This window comes from Trichogramma pretiosum, unplaced genomic scaffold (genome assembly GCF_000599845.2).
Source record: "Trichogramma pretiosum strain Unisexual culture from Peru unplaced genomic scaffold, Tpre_2.0 scaffold14, whole genome shotgun sequence".
NCBI lineage: Eukaryota > Metazoa > Arthropoda > Insecta > Hymenoptera > Trichogrammatidae > Trichogramma > Trichogramma pretiosum.
The window spans coordinates 2,388,029-2,409,610 of record NW_019641706.1 but is presented as its reverse complement, the minus strand read 5'-3'; the positions used below and the strand labels follow the sequence as shown (position 1 = coordinate 2,409,610).

General features: G+C 42.6%; 1 protein-coding gene across 7 annotated transcripts in view; it reads left to right on the top strand.

The window, feature by feature from the left end:
• LOC106656846 (muscle calcium channel subunit alpha-1) overlaps window positions 1-21,582 on the top strand; it is a 36,271-nt gene that overhangs the window by 3,843 nt on the left and 10,846 nt on the right. For 5 of the 7 annotated variants that reach the window (XM_023462959.1, XM_023462960.1, XM_023462955.1 and 2 more), the window contains exons 2-16: window positions 1-226; window positions 12,572-13,100; window positions 14,073-14,380; window positions 14,452-14,557; window positions 14,635-14,774; window positions 14,868-14,974; window positions 15,126-15,478; window positions 15,910-16,531; window positions 16,677-17,234; window positions 17,322-17,422; window positions 17,951-18,102; window positions 18,185-18,267; window positions 18,329-18,746; window positions 18,861-18,948; window positions 19,315-19,422. The exon at window positions 1-226 is cut by the window's left edge and continues 148 nt beyond it. In XM_023462959.1, the coding sequence (XP_023318727.1) occupies window positions 13,008-13,100; window positions 14,073-14,380; window positions 14,452-14,557; window positions 14,635-14,774; window positions 14,868-14,974; window positions 15,126-15,478; window positions 15,910-16,531; window positions 16,677-17,234; window positions 17,322-17,422; window positions 17,951-18,102; window positions 18,185-18,267; window positions 18,329-18,746; window positions 18,861-18,948; window positions 19,315-19,422 (3,237 nt within the window). In that variant the 5' untranslated portion in view covers window positions 1-226; window positions 12,572-13,007. The remainder of the gene's footprint in view (window positions 227-12,571; window positions 13,101-14,072; window positions 14,381-14,451; window positions 14,558-14,634; window positions 14,775-14,867; window positions 14,975-15,125; window positions 15,479-15,909; window positions 16,532-16,676; window positions 17,235-17,321; window positions 17,423-17,950; window positions 18,103-18,184; window positions 18,268-18,328; window positions 18,747-18,860; window positions 18,949-19,314; window positions 19,423-21,582) is intronic. The other 2 variants (XM_023462958.1, XM_023462957.1) reach the window with 2 other exon arrangements.

Below are 21,582 nucleotides of genomic sequence, written 5' to 3'. Positions count from 1 at the left end.
AGCAACAGCAGTAGTTAATGCTCGGATGATAATAATAATAGTAGTAATGACGACCGAGCGGTCGTTATTATAATCGTGCATATATATTTATAATGAATACACGCGGAGTGCGCGCGTGAGCGAGCTTGCACGTTAATACTGTGATCTCGAGAGAGAAAAAAAAACGAGGAAGAGGAAAAGTCAAGTCGACCCCACCGTATCTGTATATCGCAGACACTGGTATGCGGTAAGTTTTTTTCTTTTATTTTTTTTTCACGTCTAACTTTTGCTGCTCTCATTCTCCATTGACTAAAGCATGTTAAACGCAATATTATGTATGATAAAGCTTTCGAAGAAGTAACGCGTTTGAGGCACAACAAGCCCGAAGACGTTGAATCATACATAAACGTGGGCGGAGAGAGACATCGTACAAAACATCGTATAGTTCAATTAATCGAACTTTGACTTTTATATTTATGATGACTTTGCCACTTGCAGATTCACCGATACTGAGGTACTCGCCACCTAGCGGCAGACGATTATTGAAAGTATCGCGATCAAAATAGTTGTTATTTACGATGAGCAACATTTCTCCGTTTGATTTGATACATGAACGTGTTACTCTTCATGGGGAACGCGTCTAACTAGTCTGAGCAAATTCAAATGGAAAAATCATCAAAAAAACGACCCAATCGATGATCATTAATTTTTTTTTGTTACAAGGCCGTTATTAATGTTGAGTACTGTTATATATACGCAGGGTATCCACGACGATATCCTTTTAGTTTCTTCTCGTAATTTTTCCCTCGCGAGTCGCTAAATTCCCGCGCGAGTACGTGTAAAACTCTCCGGTGAGATGGAAAGAAGAAACAAACTATGCCCGATAGGAAAAATAATAAACAAATGCGAGAGAGAAAAGAAAAGAAAAGTAAGGAACTATTTCAAGTTCAACTATAAATATGACGAAGCGCGAGCTTGCACGTGTACGTGTATGTGTGCGCCTCTCTCTCAATCGCGAGCTAATGTTCATCAATCTATTGGCTTTTCCAGCAGCGGCAGCAGCAACTCCACGAGCTCGAATGAAAAATTCTTTGTTATACTTTGTCGATCGTCGTCGTCGTCGTCGTCGTCGTGGACAGTTCTCTCCGGGAGAGTAGTATACTATGTATACAATACTTATAGCGCACACGTATATGTGTATATATTATATCGTTGCTCTGCTGCTCTGCTATCGTCGTTTTCGTCGTCGTCGTAGTCGGAGCTTGCAGCAGCACACGTTGTGTATACATAGTTGCCGCCTATAGGTAGTAGTGCTGCTGCTGCACGCCCCAGCGCGGATTGATTTTCATTTTAGATCAAAACATTCTCTCTTTCTCTTTTTCTCTCTCTCTCTCTCTCTCAGCAGGCAGGCCTGTGTGTGCCACTACTAACACACGTATATGTATACACGTCTGCCACGTCGTAGTCGTCGTTGCACGTGTCGCTCTCTTTCTCTCTCCCCTTCGCCTATATATATATTTTATATAGTATACGGAGTCTATATACGAGCGCGAGAGAGTGAGAGAGAGAGAGAGAAAGTGTGAGTGTTTGAAGTTTCCTGACCTGAATAGCTCTTTAAGCGTTTATATGTATTGGAGCTTTTCCCCGTATACGTGTAGCGCAGCAGCAGCAGCGGCAGCATCAAGCTCGACTACATAATATTATATACCCGACGTTGTACATTATCGAAATATTCGTCAATTTTCGCACTGATTTTGCCCTATTGTGTGTTTGTGTGTGTATACGTAGTACACGGTCTCTATAGAGAGGCGATTTTTTCGACCACATAAACTTTCTATATTCATCGAGTAAACGTATATAGGAAAATAAACCACTCACGCAAAGCTGCGTGCCCGTCCGTCCGTCCGTCCGTTCGTAAGTCAAATTCCCCGGCTAGTTGGCAGGCGCTGTTACGATATTTACTTTTCTGCTCTCTTGCTTTTCCTCGTGCGCGCGCGTAACGCCTAAAAAAATAATAACATATACGCGGGAGAAAATTTTTTTTTCAAAAAGAAAAAGCAAAACACAACGTAAAATCCGCTCTAATTATAAACTCGCACGGCAAAGCTCGCATGCAAAGCTCTGATCTTGTAAACCGGACGAGCGGCTTTATCCTACATTCGCATTACATTCGTTCTTTCTCTCTCTCTCTCTCTCTCTGCGCTTCAAAATACATATAATCGAAGATGCCGTGTACTCGGCAGGAAGTTTTCGGGGTGGCGGCGGCGTCAGGGCGATAACGATCGCCTCTCGGGGAACTTCGCTTCTCTCTCTCTCTCTCTAAACCTATTTTACGCTGCATGCGAGTGCAGCAGCCAGCTAGCTTCATCCTATATAATATATAATACGTCGCTGTATACCTATACATCATCATCGATGCCGCTGCGGCGGAGAGCTTGCAGCAGCTTGCAACTCACTCTTCGGCCAACGATAGACGATATCGCTTTCTATCTCCCTCTAGAGAGAGCTCGACGAGAGAGAGAGGGAGAGACGATAATGCGCGTCCGAGCGACGACGACGAAAACTTTCCCAGCTCGCCCGAATCGAGTACTTAAGGCTCGCTCGCTCGCGAGGCAAGCTCACGGTTCAGGAGACTCGAGAGCCCTTTTGTATCTCATCTCTCTCTAGCTTGTTTTTGTTGTCGTATAGTTGTTGTTGCCGTGTATAGGACAAGTCTGCCTCGAGTTAAGCACAGTTGATGGCAGGTATACAAACGATCTTTCCTACAGCTGCCAATGACGATCGGATATCGTAGTTGATATTATGCGAGACTATGCCCGCAAAGCTATTGTGTATGACGGCATTTTTGATCAATGGGAGAGATGTACGAAAAAACAAAGAACATAGATACTATATCTTTTTTGAAAAATGTTCAAATTTTAGAAAATGGAGGAGAATTATAAATCCCACTTTATATAACTACCATATAACTACCAATCTTCGCTAATTTGTATGGGGGTATTCTTGAAAACTGGGATAAAGCCATCTAGCGACAGATCGTGCACATGACTCGTACGCATTGGTCCCCTGTTGTTAAGTCCGTCTCGTACATCCAAATATCTCTCATCCAGTTTTCCTATAGAAACGAACCAATTTTTTATCTGATTTGCTCAACGCCGTAACCGAGCTTTCGTGTTCTACAACGCCTATATACGAAACCTATCCCCCTCGAAATACGAAAACGTATATGTATTTAGCAGTAATGGTCACGCGACGACAGTTAAAATTAGTCCCGAATTCGGAAATTTCCCTCTCAGTCAGTCTGGGAGGTGAGATCGTCTTTATATATATCCCATCCACGCCCTCACTGCGGACTCTCGGACTCGGTGTGTCTTTCACACGCGCGAGAATTAATGCAGTGGAATACATTGATACACGATAGAGGCATATACACGGTACATTATACGTATAGGGGATACGAAAAGTAATATACATGTAGTACGTGTGCAGGTATATAGCACATATCCTATCCCGATAGTAAAGCATATAGACGCGCAACAGCAACAACAACAGCGGCAGAGGCGACGACGACGACGATTTACGAGCTCGAGTCATGAAACGTAGGGTAGTCGTCGTCGTCGTCGTCGTCGGAAGAAAGTAGGCCGCCGCGTGTATACCTACGCTAGCCCTTTTTGCCTTTATATTATGTGACATTGTACGTATAAACACACGGTGCACATTACGCGCGTTGCGATGAGCAGCAGCAGCAGCACAAATGAATATGCGCGCGCGAAAGTGGAGGTGAACCTTTGTCGCGCGCGCGCTTGCGAGGTAGTAGCGGTTGCCGTTTTTCGAGCTCGCCGTGCGTGCTACATTATATATACATATACATATATATATATATATGAAAGAGACGAGTAGGCGCGAGCCTGACGCGCGATACGATATATAATACGTACTTTATACATTTATGTAAAGCTCGCAGGCGAGAGTGAGAGCTTGCGGCCTCTTCCATTATACTATTATTATTATATATACTCTACTTCTTGCAAGCTCAGTCACTGGTAATATAAGAGCGAACGCGGCGCGAAACGATAATTAAAACGTATTTTATATTAAGGCAAGTGTGTAAGTGTGTGTGTGTGTGTGTGAGTACACGTGCGCGAGAACAGAGTCGGAGCAATGAGCAGCATCGCGCTCTCGCCTGTAAGAGCAATTGATATTGTATACATGTGCGCGTTGGAGTATAAATGTGTGTGTGTGTGTGTGTGTCGGTGTTCGTATATAGCGCCTTAACGTCGCAGCGCGAGCCGAGAGTCTTCCCTCTCGGCTGCTGCGTGTGGGGGAGTGCTGCTACCGTTGCTGTAACAGCTCAGCTTCACAGCAGTTGTTGCAGCAGCAAGCGGAGAGAGAGAGAGAAAACGAGTCCGCGAGAGAGCAAAAGTAGGTTAACTTGGGGGTTGACAACCGTCATCGCGTTTTTAGCTTCTGTATACACACACACACACACATACACACATACATAGAATCGCTACGTATACATTACGACTAGAGGAGGCAACGCGGGGGAGAGAAAATATCATACACACACTTTCTCTCTCTCTCTCTCTCTCTCTCTCGTGTGCTTGCGAGCTTACGCAAGCTGCTGTGTTATAGCTTCGGTACAACTGAGTGAGATAGAGAGAGAGAGAAAAGGGAAAAAGTAGGGAAACTCGGCGCGTGGATATACACAAGTGGATCGCTCGGTCATCTCTTCCTCCCTCTCACTCTGAATATTCACGTATATTAAATATCGTGTCCATATACGGACTCGATGCTGGGAAAAGAAAAGTCGATCGCTGGAACAAGACTTGACGCGTGATAAGCGTATAATGTATAAATGCGATCGGAAAACGAGCCTGCGTTAAACTATATAATTTATACTGTACTTACTTTCGACGTGTTTTAATAATCTCCTTGATTTACAATTAAAGTAAAGCTTACATTTCAATCGATATAAAATATTTAAAAAGGGCAACGATGGCGTGGTATAACTCGAATTAAGACGTATAATTATTGCTTTGAAAGATGTCAATTTCATGAAAAAAATTGTGCGCTATACGTACTTTTGTCTATCTCCGTCGTCAGCTCGTTAGTCAATTAGATGCAGCGAGATTTTACGAGTCGATGATTTTTTGAAATAAAAGGTTTATTAGGTTTATTTGAATTTTCTCGAGCAATGATTGATTGAGTTTCTATTCAAATTCGTGTCGAGTATTCTGTGACTTGCGACCACCCGTTTTCTTTTTCGAGTACTTAACTTTCTAAAAAATGAATTAAAACTATAATGCGGGCTATATCACAAATGAGTCAATAGTTCATCAAAAGAATAAAATTCAAACTAACGATTCATTTTTTAAGAGCATATTATAAAAATAATAGTTTCCAACATTTCAGCCCTCTTTGTGAATCCTCGATGAATCTACAGAGGCTGAAAAATAAATGTTCATTTTCATATTTTTATTCTGCTTTTTTGGAAATAAATATGAAATATCATTTAAATAGTGATTTTCGATGTCAAATCTGACGAGGAAATTAAAATTTTTTTTTATTAGAAATTATATTTATAAGCTTGAAAAGCCATTAAAAATTTAAAACGTGTACATAACGTATATAACAATGCATATACACTGCCTATCGTGTGTACGTGAACGCACATGCACCTTTTATAACCAAAGATACCATGTATGATATACGAACGTGTCTATATCGCTACACTAAAACGGAAGAGAATCAAATTCCGGCCAACAGCTGTACATACGAAAAAAAGAAAGTTCTCGCGCGGCGCGCGCGTGTCTAAGGAGTGACAGCGAACGCCTACTCAAACACACACATATACATTCACATTCAAAGTAAGTATACATCTTCGACTACACGCGTACAATACAAAAAAAGTCGACACAACACTCATTTCTATAGCATTGCGCGCATATGTTCTTACGGAGACAGCTGCGTTCGGGGGAGGCCAGTAAAACGTATAAGTAGTCCAGCTCTACTCTATAAAGAATTAGAAGTTATTCGGCCTGCGTCGTGAGAAGTTGTCGTGTGCTACAGTTCCGGCGTTCGCCACGTGTTTTTACTTTACAATATAATATCGAAAATATAAGTCGTCGAGTATTTATATATCAGTGTACATTTTTACGTTAGACTTCGATTAGTTAAATAATATTATTATTTAACGATCACGAGTGGTTTGCGCGAGTGCGTGTGTGATACGAGATTCAGCAGAAAAATCTCACGATGAGTTCAGCGTGCAAGATGAGTTTTGACGAGTTCCCGAAGCCGCAAGAATCGGACTTTAACCTGGTCGGGGGCGTGCTGACGATTAATGTACCAAAATATGATCCGGACTATTATCTTAATTTGAAGAATTATAGACATCTGAAATCGATTCAGAAAAATCGCGAAAATCTTTCGACCTCCAAAGAGGCGGAATGCCCCAAGACGGATTTATTGACGGACATTCTGGCAGAGCTCCCGAAGGAACGTTCGGCGATGATATTTCTCGACGATTACGATGATTCTCCGAGGAGATCTCCGATGAAGTTTCCGGATGCATTCAGATACGGCGAGGATCGGCCGCACATGGTCACAACTCCGGGGTACTTCGGGTATTCAATGGAGCACCAACACCCACAGGAAATTTACCACGAAATCCCACGGAATTCTTCGTTTAAAACAATTCTGAAATCGATTCAGAAAAATCGCGAAAATCTTTCGACCTCCGGAGAGACGGAGTGCCTCGAGACGGATTCATCGACTTCTTCGTCGAGCGTGGAGTGCCTCGAGACGGATTCATCGACTTCTTCGTCGAGCGCGGAGTGCCTCGAGATGGATTCATCGACTTCTTCGTTGAGCGTGGAGTGGCTCGAGACGGATTCATCGACTTCTTCGTCGAACGCGGAGTGCCTCGAGACGGATTCATCGACTTCTTCATCAAGCGCGTCTACGTAAAGGCGCGTGCCCGAGGCAGCAGTGAGATACATCGTGCAGCTAAACACTATATAAACACGAGGCTCTTTAAAATAAACAACACATTGGATGTGCGTCTTACATCGACGAACACGTGATCGGTCGTACTGTCTTGGCCTATTATTGTTTCATATTTTTGTTGTTATTTTTTATGTTGCTTTATGTTCATTACTATATTGTATATACTGTATATACTGTATTACTTTGTACAACTAGTCCTAAGAAAATTGATTTATTTTGCATTCAATTTCAATTTCACTAAAACATGTGATGTATATTTTTTTCATTTTTTTTTTTGTATGTATTCTATAATTATTGTAAATTCTTGCTTTTTTTTGTAAACGATTTTATTCAAATTTTATTGCTTGTGGCTTACCAAATAAACTAAAACTAAAACTAAAACTTCGTTGAGGAAATACTTGGCTCAGGATCGAAATCATTCCCTAGAAAGGAGGATAAATCGAGTCGTACACTAACCAATCGGGGGTATCATTTGGGACGACTCAAACCACGGCCGCTGTGCCCAACATCCAATGAAAGTGAAGATGCAGTCCCATATTGTCGATTTTTTATTTTTATGTATTTTTCTTGTATATTTTAATGTATAATTTAAATAAATTGATTAAAAAAATGAGTCTCGATTGTTTCTATTGATAAGCCCCTGATCATTTCTAAATAAAAAGTCTTAAATCAATTGTGCGTTAACAGAGCACCTTGTATAAAGGGACCAGAGTTGTCTGTAGCACACATTAAAAATATAAAAATATTAAAAAAAAAATCCTGCTACACCATGCAATTGAAAGAGTTCAAATACTAGTATAAAGAGCGCGAGAATAATCTTCTAATTGAATTTAATCAAGAGAAAAGTCAAGGAAAATGGGCATAATTAAAGCACAAACATAAATTACTCTCGGGCGAAACTTGAATGTATACGCGGAGAGAGTCGGTCAACTTAACGTTTCAATTCGGATGAAAGCTTTATATTACATATTTACAGGCAAAGGCGAGTACACGAGTTGACGTTATTCGGCGCGTCAAGTTCATACGTATACATACAGCTACACGAAACTTGTCCCGAAGTGCCCGAACCATATACAACATGGCCCTGCTATGACGCGTGCAGCGTGCTGTCGATCGCTCAAACTTATATACTATATATACACATAATTATGTACTGCGGGCTACATCCTATAAGGCGCAGCCAAGTTTTTCGCCCAGTGCAGTTCTAAAACTACTACCGCAACTCCTGTAAGAGAGACTCGCGAGCTTTACGACCCGATCGCTATACATACACACATACACGCGTCAAGTCTATCGATAGTCGGCGTTAAATGCATGAAGTATGCTCGCACACATGCCCATGCGCGTACCCTTAGAGTACTTAGGAGTCTCTGTGCATGTGTAGTTGTATATACGTTATATGGTCTCGCAAGGTGTGCGCGTGTACGTGTGCACTTTGTGTTGCGGTCATGGAAATTCGATCAATATTCTATCGCGCCTCTATACACACATACACACACGTACATATATACTCGTATGTGAGAGCAGCTGACCTATACAACACACACCATACGTCGTTACGCTATTCTCTCTCTCTCTCGCATGTTGCGCATGTGAGTTCTATATACATCCTGTTCTACTACTGCCCATGTTGTACGAACATACATACGTAATACACACACACATCAAGACTCAAGAGTCGAAAGATCAAAGGCTCCCTCGGCGTTTGCTAATGTTATTTCCAAAGGCGCGCACAGTCCCGATGACCACCTCCCCCATATTTCAGCTGCTGTCGCTGCTCTACATGGCAGAATAATATGATGTAATTTTCACTATAGCTACACGGTGGAACGCGCTTTATCGAATTTGTGACACGCGTTGCGTTCTATATACATATACATTATATGTATATATATCTGGGAGAAAAAAAAAGTTTTGCGCGCGATTTCCCTTCGACGTGCGTTTCCGGGATGTATATATATAAAGGTTTATATAGATAGATAGAGCAGGGGAAGAAGAGGAAAAAAACATAAGAAGAAGAAGAAGAAGAAGACGGAGAAGACGAGAGAGAGCTGAGAAACGAGAAAACGAGCCAAGAGAGAGAGAGAGAGAGAGCTTCGTGGAGCTATGAAAAATTCATCCGCGAGGAGAAACTCTCGTAACCGAGACACAATTGCATTAGGCAACGTTTTTCCGCGCGCGCCTCGGCAACGTCTTGAGCAAGATGCAAGCTTTTTTAAGCTCTCTCTCTCGCTCCGTCTCTCTTGTAGTAGTAAAGAGTCGTGCGCACGTAAGAAGAGGGAGAGAAAGTGCACTGCACAGGAAGAGAAAATGAGACTGAGTGGCCGCTGAGCTGCAATTACCCTCTCTCGCTCCACGAGGGACGGAGGCTTTGATGTGTCACCGCGCGAGCTTTAAAGACATAGGCACAGAGATGACGAGGCAAATTGCGCGACTTTTTCCTTTTTTTTTTTTTTTACAACCCTCGCGGCTGTCTTCTTACGGCTCGAGCTTTTTATATCTCTCTCTCTCACTCTCTCTCGCGCGTAAGCAATATCATTGTTGTTATCGCGCGAGTTTCTAAGCTTCACCTTCTTATACGCGGATGTATAACTACGTCGACTCACAGCTGCAGCTCGTCAGAGCTACTCGCAAAGAAGACAGCAGCACGTCAGAGAGTTGCGAAATACCGCGTCGAGCTTTTCGCGCGTAACAACGAAACGTTTGTCGCATTTTATTTTTCTTCTCGTTGCTTCGAGCCGATGTTGTATAGCCAATCGATCTCGATCGATCGTCGAGCGACGCAACGAGGCGCGCGAGTTTGTCTATGTATTATTGTATAAGGTACGTCCCTCGCTAGGACGATGCGTCACGTGTGGCAACGCAATTGCTTCCGCAGTGTGCCTATTATGTAGTCGCCTGCAAGAACACGAAAGTTATAGTTTTACACTTAGTGGCAAAATGCTATCTTAGAGTTACGGTAATAATGATAAAAATAAGCTACTATTCCGCTTTTTACTTGTATACCTTTCTTCGCTGAGAAGCCATGATATTGGCTATGTAAATTGTCCCTTTTTTTTGCCAATCGCTCTCTACGTTATAGTTGCCCCATTGTTTGTTGACACGATCATTTCGAGATGTTAGTTCAGCTTATAAGCGACTTCAGGATCATCTGCCGTTCGATGCGAGCTGCAAACGTACGTCGGCTACATAGGAAAGGGAGAGGGAAATTTGGTTCACGTCTCGCTGACACAAGTTCAAACGCCGAATCTGTCGTGACATTTGAACGAGATCTTATCGTTACTCGATCACGAGTCGTTTATGAATTTATAATTTAATTTTCTTTTGTAACTAATCACGACGCGTAAATTATTGTGTGCCGAAATCGAGCCTACAGCCACAAAAGCTTTATTGCCCCATTGTAAGTAATTGCTCGTATTTTTTAGCTCTCTCTCTATCTCTCAGGCGCATTACTCTCAAACGTCGCAGTAGTCGAGCTCAATTAATTATTTGTTAAATACTTATTTAAGGTTCGAGGCCTAATTCAACCCTTAATTCCTAATCATTTATACATTATATTTAATCCACTTCTGGTTCGTTGAGATATGTAAATTGTTAAACGCGATTATTCTCGATGGATAATCATTCGTTACCCTGTTACAGCGCATAATAAAAAAACTTTACAAACAACTACAAACTCGAAAAATCGAGTACTCGCGCCGCGCGCCCTTTACAGACCGGATGCACTTTTTTTCACCTCCTTCCTCGAATGCCAATTGTTTTCGTAGAAATTTGTAGAGCGGGGGTGGCCCACTCGACACGACAAATCCACGCGCGCACGTGTGTCCCTCTGCAGCTGCAATACGCACACGCATCATCGCGATTGTCGCTAATTTTCATTAATTATTCGTCGACCGATCGTTATAGAATTCTGGCTCTGATCGACGACGCGCAACTCGAGTGTCTCTCTCTCTCTCTCTGACATAACACGCTAACGCACGCACGCGAATAGGTATTCCCGCTCTCGTTCAATTACGCTAGCCCACAAATTGTATTTAGTTACATTTAGATCGGAGCAATGGTTTTGTCGGGCACACGCATTAGGAGGACTCGACACTGCAGCAGCACGACGACTACAATCGTAAATAAATACACACGTAACAGCGGCAGCAGTCAGCGTCATTAATCATCGCAAGCCGCTCTCGACTCACTCTCTCGAGCTATACAATCTATCGATTGGTAAAATAGTCGTTGTATCGAACGACGCGACGCGACGCGCGGCAAAGACTCGATTCGCCCGGACGATAAGGCACAAGGCACGGTATAAACACAAACTCGTGGCGCAGGGCTTCAATTTGTCATTTACGCGCCCCGGAGACGAGGCGCGCGCGATCGAACGTCGCATAGGATAGTAGTAGTCACTTTGTTCCTTTTCCGCGCTACTTGGCGCGCGACATATACTTGACTATTTCTTGTGTAGTATGTATATTCGCGCCGCTGCTATGAATTTCCCTCGAGGATCTATCTTCGAGCGCGAGCGAACGAAATAACTCGTACATAACTTTTGTTATTATTGTGTATATGGTTGATTCTCCCGAAATCTGCTTTTTCGGGTATGGAAAACGAAAAAATGGTGAAAATTTTTTTGTCATATTGAACGGCGCGAACTAGTTTACCCTTTTTTAAACCATAAAATATGAATAATTATTGAATCTGGGGCTTTGAGATTTCGTTTTACGAAAACTATGTCCGATTTTATGCTTAAAATTGACTATTTTCGGTTACAGAGGTGACACACACGGAGGTGACAAATCGCTGCTTTGATCAACTATGTAAGAAAAATAAGAAACGCACAAAATTTTCCGCACAACCCGAAATTTGGTCATGAAAAACGAGTCTTTTGACGGGGCGAGCGGTTAAAAAGAATCATCATAGCTCGAGATATTCATGTCCACGGAGGTGACCGTTTTTTTGACACACGTGAATTTTTCAATAGAATAATTATCGCAGCATCGATAAAATGTAAAATTTGAACCCGCAACCTACACCAATCGAAGGCTGGGCTATAATACTTGACATTTACGTATCTAGCGACATCAAAAATGAGTTAGCGACCCAAAGCAGGCGGTATGTTTGAAATTATTCAGAAGCATGATTAAAATCCGAGACATTTTTCAATTGCGTGGGAAATTTTTTTAAAACATTTTTCAAAGCCCTACAATAGACTTAAACTTTACTCTGAATGTATAGAAGCTGGTCTCATAGTTATTATAGGGTCAGGTGCTAATGAGAATGCATGGTACATGCAAATAGAGTTGATTTTGAGATGTAGACATGCCACGGAGGTGACATTTGGCATGTATATCTTCACGGCAAATTTAACTGACGCTAAAAAATTGAAATATTTATGTCCTATCATGAAGAATACAACAATATTGAATGAATGACCGAGCCAGTTTTGGCTCATCTTCACTAGTTTAAGAATATGGCATAAAGACATGCAAAAAGCAGATTTCAGGAGAATCAACCATATATACGAATAATATTTGCCTTGATTTGCATACGAATGTCTGAATATATATAGTTGACTGCCCCTCCACAGCACGAGAATCGTCGAAGTAGCTTTGGAAAGCTCGACGAAGACAGCGACAGCAACAACGAAGACGACGACGATCCAGGTGTCCAGGCCGTAGCATGCGGCTGGCCCCCGTCGTCGTGACCTACGCAGCAGCAGCAGCACATCGTCATCATCCACGTAGTCGTAGTCGGCCGCTGCTCATTCGCGCAGATAAATCCTCGGCGATCGTCGTTACGACGACGATACCGATAGTCAGCGTAAGGCGCAAACGCAGAAGAAGGAAAAGATCATCGACCTCTGCTACCAGAAGTCTTTGGCCCAGCAGCAGCACGTAGAAGAAGAAAAGAAAGAAGGATTAGCCTTACCCGCTTCTCTGATTCTTTTTCTTGGTCGAGAGCGAGGCAGGGTGCAGAAAGTACCCCGGTAGCAGGTCTGTCGGGTCTATGCGCGATAGGAACCGATGAGCACCGCGAATGGCGGCACTGCGCCGCCGCACCCAGCCCACCAGCTGCCGGCCAACGGTGAGGCTCAAAAGGACTCGCTTTATCCACCGGTAAGTGCCGAATAGTAACATCGAAATTGATATAAAAGAGTAGAAGAACCCTGCTTTACTTATACAATTATTTCAACTTTAACGCTTGCGGATTGGAAAATAAACCGTATCCTCGTCATCTAGTGGCCGAGGTTGGCTTTCGTTTTTTATTAGAATTTGCCGACGGTTTCGAAGCGAAAAATTAATTAATATCGGAACGCTAATTTTTTAATCTGAATGTTTAAATTGAAGCGTTGGATCAAGAAATTTTTCATTTTCGTGCATTTTTGTGCAGCTCGTATAAAAAAAAAAAATAATAATAATAAACTAGCACCGGTTCATTCTTTATCAAAGAAGATTTTTTCGTACGAGTATCTGGAATGAAATTTAGCATCGGTCACTTTAAGTTCGACGCCAGATTTTGTCTCTGCTAGAAATGCTTAACATTTTTGAACGAGGAAATTTTTTCTTTGACACAAAAGGTCCTTCAGAACCTCGACATACAGTAACGAAAAGTGTAACGTGTTTTTCGATATTTTATATACTATGTTTCACGTTTTTTTTTATGATCAATTTTACTATATTGAATTTAAAAAAAAAGCAAAAGATTTATACAATCGAATTTATCGCTTTGATTTATACACATATTTTTTACTTCGCCACTTGAAGGATTTCAAACAAAGGTACTCGCCATCTTGTGGCGAATACTCAAAGTCGTATCACTGTATTTAAAAAGGTGGAAAACTAATGTAAACTTTTTAAAACAGTTAATTGTCATTTTTAGATCATTTAAAGTGCGCCTCATAGTTTTAACACAATTGTTACAGCGGAATCGCAAAAAACAAGCCAACTAATGGCGATGCATTCTAAAGCATTTTGAATGTTAATTTTCTGGCCATCGTGCAATTATTAATTATGATCATTTCTACCAGAGAAATTAATTCTATACGTTACAGCTCTTTTTGTATAAATAATAATTGCGATGCTTCGCAGGACCAGTTGACTTATCAAGCGCAGCAGAATGGGGGCAGTCAGAACGGCCTGTCGCTGGTCGCCGCCGGCGGGCCCAACGGCCTCAACAACAACAACGGCGGCGCCGGCGACACGGAGAAGATCCTCCGTCCGCCGTACGATCGTACGGCCGAGCAACGAGCGGCCGACCGCATCGCCGAGAAGGCCATGGCCAAGAAGCAGGTGCGCCGCGGCAACAAGGCCCAGCCGGACAGGCCCGCTCGGGCCCTCTTCTGCTTCGGTTTGAAGAATCCCATCAGGAAGCTATGCATCGCCGTCGTCGAGTGGAAGTGAGTAGAACGAAAAAATTTGGCGCATTTACCTTGTTGTACTTGACGCGATTGAATTTACCTATGCACAGACCGTTCGAGTGGCTCATATTGATGACCATATTCGCGAATTGCGTCGCGCTGGCCGTCTACACGCCCTACCCGTACTCGGATTCCAACGCGACCAACTTGTACCTGGTAAGTTTTCACGAGCGTAATCGTGACTCGAAATAAAAAAAAAAAAAACACTCAAACGTGAATTTGCGTTATCGCAGGAAAAAATCGAATACATCTTCCTGGTGATATTCACGTCCGAGTGCGGCATGAAGATCATAGCTTACGGCTTCCTGATGCATCAGGGCGCCTACCTGCGCAACGGCTGGAATCTGCTCGATTTCACCATCGTCGTGATAGGGTAATTATTGTGTTAATTCTGCTCGTTAGACATCGACATCGAGACTAATACATGCCCTTTTTTGTTTATCGTTATTATTGCGCGATGGTGCAGCATGATAAGCACGGTGCTCACGACCTTCATGAAGGAGGGCTTCGACGTCAAGGCCCTACGTGCCTTCCGTGTGCTTCGGCCACTCAGGCTCGTCTCGGGTGTACCCAGTGAGTATCACAGCTTCGTTACATTGTTAATTTTCTCCTCTCTCGCTGTTGCCGCTGCGACATTCCACATCGATTTTCGCCTCGTTTATAATATACGCTCGAGAGCTGCACCACTCACGCGATCGATCGTCTCTCCCTTTTTCTTGAACAGGTTTGCAAGTCGTGTTGAACTCGATTCTGCGGGCCATGGTACCGCTGCTGCACATCGCCCTGCTCGTCATCTTCGTCATCATCATCTACGCGATCATCGGCCTCGAGCTCTTCTCCGGCAAGCTGCACACCACCTGCTGGAACAACATCACCGGCGAGATGTGGTCGGATCCGCATCCCTGCGGGACGAGCGGCTATCAGTGCTCGACCCTCGGACCCGAGTGGTACTGCGACGCCGACAAATTCTGGGTCGGACCCAACTACGGAATCAGTAACTTTGACAATTTTGGTCTGGCCATGTTGACGGTGTTTCAGTGCGTCACTCTGGAGGGATGGACCGATGTTCTCTACTCGGTACGTTTCTCATTGATATTTCTTTATTCTCAATGAAAATGTTAAACAAGTTTTTATGTAATTTTTTGGCATGGATTTACTTGAAATACAATCTTACGTAAAATCTTACGAATAATTTAACAATAAAAATTACGTAGAAACTGATTAAAATTGAAAACTCTAAATTTTTAAGAAATTTTTTGCACAAGAACATATTCTCTTGTAAGATCTTAAATAAAAGTATGGATATAAATTATTTTTTGATTGCTGGATTAATCTAGTTTCTCGAAAATAATATTGTTACGTAGAAAAAATTCTTTTTTTATTCAAGATCTGAAATAAGACTATACCTAAGTTCTTACATAAGATAAGAACTTCTTTATTATTTTCATTAGGGATCATATTCTTTTTTTTTGTGCTCATTGCATTTTTTACCCATCACTGTTACACAGATCCAAGACGCCATGGGAAATTCATGGGAGTGGACTTACTTCGTCTCTCTCGTCATCCTCGGCGCCTTCTTCGTCATGAACCTGATTCTCGGTGTGTTGTCCGGGGAGTTCTCCAAGGAGCGTGAAAAGGCTAAAAATCGTGGCGATTTTCAAAAGTTGCGCGAGAAGCAGCAGCTCGAGGACGATCTCCGCGGCTACCTCGAGTGGATCACCCAGGCCGAGGACATCGAGGCCGACATCGAGGACAAGAACGAGGAGCATCAGCATCACCTTCATCATCGTCAGTCGCAGAAGCATCACAACAAAAGCAACAGCGACGGCGGCGGCGGCGGCGGCGGCGGCGACGGGGACGGAGGCGACGGCAACAACGGCGAGGCCGGCTCGCAAGCCGGGGGGGAGCCGCAGGACGAGCAGGACGTCGAGAATCAGCCCAAGCCCGAGACCTTCTGGCAGAAGAAGAAGAAGGACTGGAGCAGGAAGAATCGCAGGATCAAGAGGATGTGTCGCAAGGCCGTCAAGTCGCAGAATTTCTACTGGCTCATCATATTGCTGGTGTTCTTGAACACGGGCGTGCTGGCTACGGAGCACTATCAGCAGCCCCTGTGGCTCGATCAGTTTCAAGGTGAGTCGAGAGCATTTCGATATAAGCCGCGATTAACCCCGTGACATTGACTTTGTCGTCGCGTCTCTTACATGCCTGCGGTTAATTATATATAACGAGATAATCGTCTTAAAATTATATCCGATCATCTCTTTCCCTTTCGCAGAAACGACGAATATGCTCTTCATCGTGCTGTTCTCCTTGGAGATGCTCGTCAAGATGTACAGTCTCGGGCTCAACGGCTACTTCGTCTCGCTCTTCAATCGCTTCGACTGCTTCGTCGTGGTGGGCTCGATCAGCGAGATGGTCCTCACGAACACGGGGATCATGCCACCCCTCGGCGTCTCGGTGTTGCGTTGCGTGCGTCTTCTTCGAGTCTTCAAGATCACCAAGTACTGGCGATCTCTCTCGAATCTCGTCGCTTCGCTGCTCAACTCGATCCAATCGATCGCCTCGCTCCTGCTGCTGCTGTTCCTGTTCATCGTGATTTTCGCGCTGCTGGGAATGCAGGTCTTCGGTGGCAAGTTCAATTTCAGCACCGAGGAGGACAAGCCGAGGGCGAATTTCGACACTTTCCTGCAGAGTCTGCTGACCGTGTTTCAGATTCTGACGGGCGAGGATTGGAACGTCGTCATGTACACGGGTATCAGGGCTTACGGCGGAGTGGATAGCTCTGGCGCATTGGCCAGTATTTACTATATCATACTGTTCATCTGCGGTAACTGTATCCTTTTTCAAAAGAAAAAAAAATCAATCGAATCGAATACAGGATCTACGGAGTATTATTTTTCCTGAACACGAGCGTAATCAGACATCCTACTGAACGTCTTCTTGGCCATCGCGGTGGACAACTTGGCCGACGCCGAGTCCCTCACCACCATCGAGAAGGACGAGAACGAGGAAGAGGGCCGGGTAAATTATATTTTACCTCATTTTTTCATCTCCTTATACCAAACACATCATCGCGCGAACGTATCTATCGCATCGATATATTGCTTCACCTACTATAGCTCGAACGATCGGGTATTAAATACGAGGGCGCAGAAATAGCTCTCTGTCTCGTCGGTGTACACGATACACTCTGCACAGGCCGTCGATGGTGTCAATTGTTACAGCGCACAGTATTATTATTGTTATTATTATTGTACACATGAACGATGCATATGCAGCGCACGTGACCTCGGCACCGTTTCTCTCTCTCTCTCTCTTTCATGCACACACATACACTCCCTCTCGCAGATCATAGAATCGACGAGAGAGAGAGAGAGAGAGAGAGCTGCTCCATTGCCGAGAGGACGCGTCAAAGCTCTCATCCTTTTTTTCCTTTTTGTTTCTTCATCGAATCGATTTGTTTGTTCACTAATCGTTGGTATACCTCATCCCCCTTTGCCCTATATATCTCGTTACCCGAATTTTGTTTATTTTGAAACGCTATTCCAGAAATCGCTGAGCGGCTCGCCCAAGCGAGGGGACGCCTCGAGCCTGGAGGAGGAGCGCGACGCCGACGACACCGGCGGCGACGAGTACGAGGGCGCCACCTCGTCCGAGCAGGATCATCAGGAGGGATCGATCGAGGGCTCCGCGGACGCTGGGTTAGCTATACCATGGCCATCTTACCATTATCTATTTTTTTTTTTCGTGCATGACGTTTTTTTTTGTGTGTGCGTGCCACAGATCGATGGAGAAAGACGGAAGCGGTTCCGAGGATTACAGCTACGAAGACGAGATGGAGGAGTCCGAGATGGAGGATAACGGAGGTGAGCTTTCTTTTCTTTGCTGCGATTCAATTTTATGAACCATCGTGTATATTACCCATAGAAGACGTCGAAAACGGCCGAAGTACCGCGCGACCTCGCCGCCTCTCGGAGGTCGAGGAGGGCACCCCGATCCTGCCCATACCCGCGGGCACCTCCTTCTTCATCTTCAGCCAGGACAATCGTTTCCGCGTCTTCTGCCACTGGCTCTGCAATCACCCCAACTTCGGCAACTTCATTCTCGGCTGCATCATGATCTCCTCGGCCCTACTGGCCTGCGAGGACCCCATCGACCCGTCCTCCTTCCGCAACAAGTTTCTCGGCTACTGCGACTACTTCTTCACCACGGTCTTCACCATCGAGATCTGCCTCAAGACCATCACCTACGGCTTCATATTTCACGAGGGCGCTTTCTGTCGCTCGTCCTTCAACATTCTCGATCTCGTCGTCGTTTGCGTCTCCATCATATCGACGCAGCTCAAGTACGTATGCGATTTTCAGCACAAATGTTTTTTTTTTTTTACAGCACGTTACCCCTATCCATGCATGCACTAATCTAAGTTCATCAATCTAAGTTTGGTGACTTTCTATTTTAGTAGCGGCGCAATATCCTTCGTAAAAATTTTACGAGTTTTGAGGGTATTGAGGCCTCTCAGGGCCATCAATCGTGCCAAAGGACTCAAGGTATTTATGAAGCTTTTATCTGATTTCGTTTTTTGTATACTTTTTTTTTTTATTGTCATTGAATATTTAAGGTAGAATTAAGTTAGGTAACTCAACGCCAAGGTTCCTTGCAAATGAATTTTTAATTAAGTAAAGCTGAGCCACACGTATCGCTGCCAATTATACGTATATTGTGTATCGTAGGTGCTAGAATTTAAGAGTAATTTTTTATTTAATTTGACAACACACGAAGAAACAAAAAAAGGCAATCAAGCAAATGAGCAAAAAAAAAAGAGAGAGAAACTAAAGTACAGAAAAAAAAGAAGCAATTTTGTTTTCACTATTTTTGTTAAATAATTATCATAAAATGTTGTGTGGGTACTTTAGCACGTAGTGCAATGCGTCATCGTAGCCGTAAAGACTATCGGCAACATAGTCCTTGTCACCAGCCTCCTGCAGTTCGTATTTGCCGTCGTTGGCGTGCAACTCTTTAAGGTAGGAGACTCTTGAGAAAGCCAAGAAAAAAACAACAACAACCCACCTCGCCTCGAAACAAAACGCAACAATTCGAATCGCAATTTTTTCTCTATCCACCCCCCCACTTCGCCCCTTCTTTTATATTTAATTATACCCACGCCACTCGCTCGCATAAATCATAATATTTTATAAATATCACTGAAGAAAAAGAGAAAAAAAAATAACAAGACACCTGTACAGCAAAAAATTAACCGTGATCGAAGCATGCATCTCCTTCTAATTAATAATAGTGCCGTTTTCAATTTGTCTTATGCGATTTTTGTGTTTTTTGTAATAGTCCAATTGTTCAACTAAATAAAAAAAAAATTCGAATCGAAATTACCCAAAGCCACCAAGAGTTCGCCAGTGATTTTTCGATAAAGAGAGATTAAAAAAATAATTTTTTTTATTTTTTAGTTGGCTTCGCAATTAAAACAAGCGATACCGCGGGTGAATAAGCACACATCGCGGCCCGCCGAGAGTGCAATCCTTTTTTCAATAACAGTTGTTTTTCGTGAAAATTTCTCAAAGCTTTGAGCGATGATCGTGGTGTATATTTACCTACTACTAACGATTTTTTATATAGAAAAAGCAAAAATGTAACAACAAATCAATATTTTTTCCGATCAATTTCAAGTGCGAAACGAAATTCAAAGTGCATCGTTATTATACTTAACTCTCTGTGTATAAAATAAAAATTCTTTTTTAGATAGCCATGACAATAGTTGACAAAGTACTTATGTTTTAGAGATTGAAAAACTTTGATGTGCGTGTGATTATCCGTGTATATTTGGTAGAAAACATAATTTTGTACTATATTATAGTTTGATCAGTACTAATACGAACCCATAAGTTCGAAAAAAGTGTTTTTTTTTACTGTGCGTGTTGTTTAGCTACGGTTAAAGAGTCTTTTTTGATTATGTGTTAGAAACTTTTTTACTGAGTTTAGAAACTAGGAGTGACAAAAGATTTTGTTTGTTTTAGAAACATTGTGTCAGTAGCCATCGATGTTTTGTTTTTTACTTTTCTTATAATTTTGATAGAAAATCTTATTTACATTTATACCAATCGTTGGATTGAAAAAAAGAAGTACTCGATAAGTTTCATGCATAATCTATTCAAAGGCGAAAGAGGATAAATAGCGATAGAAGGAAATACAAAAAAAAAAGAAAATAAAGTAAAATAGCGTTGTGAGCTTTTTATTAAATCAGGTTCAGACGACTAACAAAGAATAAAAATTGCATTGATGCTACGCTGCGCTTGGAATCGCTTTTAAAAAAATCGTGTAGTATGATTTCTTCTGCTGTGTAAGGGATAATATATAAAATACACAACTCAAAGATGTATTATCCGATAAGCGCAAACGGGTGGGGCATCGATATCACGAGGCAATCATAATACAGTCTTCTTTTTCACATGGTGACTCGGCGAAATGATACGGCGAATTCAATCCGAGCGAGAAAAACGTGTACATGCATAAATTAACGAGGAAAAGGTTCAAAATTGAAAAGCCTAAAAAGACAACGGGATAAATATCACTTTTCCGAATTTTGTATTCCAGTCACGTTATAGGGCTTAATAAAATTTGCCTGCTGGGCAGTTTTTATTTTCGACCAGCAAATGGCCGATACTCGCTCAGAGAGGATCAGTGTTGAAGTTGTAAATATTTACTAGGATATAGCCAATCGTACATATACCTATGTAGTTTCCTGCATTCATTATAAATACGAAATAGAGTTCAATCGTTGGAAGATTAATGAAAAAAACTTTGCCACAATGCAGACCTCGCGCGTTGATTGAGTTACAGATAAATGAAAGAAAGCAAAATCAATAAGATAAAAATAATTGAATCAAGTTTAATTTTTAATCACAATATATTTCAAACTGTACTTTTGATTAATGCTGTAATGTATTTTTTCTGTCATTTTTTTTTCTGTCTACTTTGTTTATTGAAACGATCTCCTGTGTGTGCTCGATCATCTCTGCCCACCGAACCTCTACTACTACTACTTCACCACCACCTGTGTGTCCGCCAAAAAAAAAAAAAAAACAAACAAAAACCGAAACCTGTGTGTTTTGTCTTGTGGTGGTCGCCAAAATGCGAAAAAAAAACTTCGAACAATGCTTGAACATTACAAA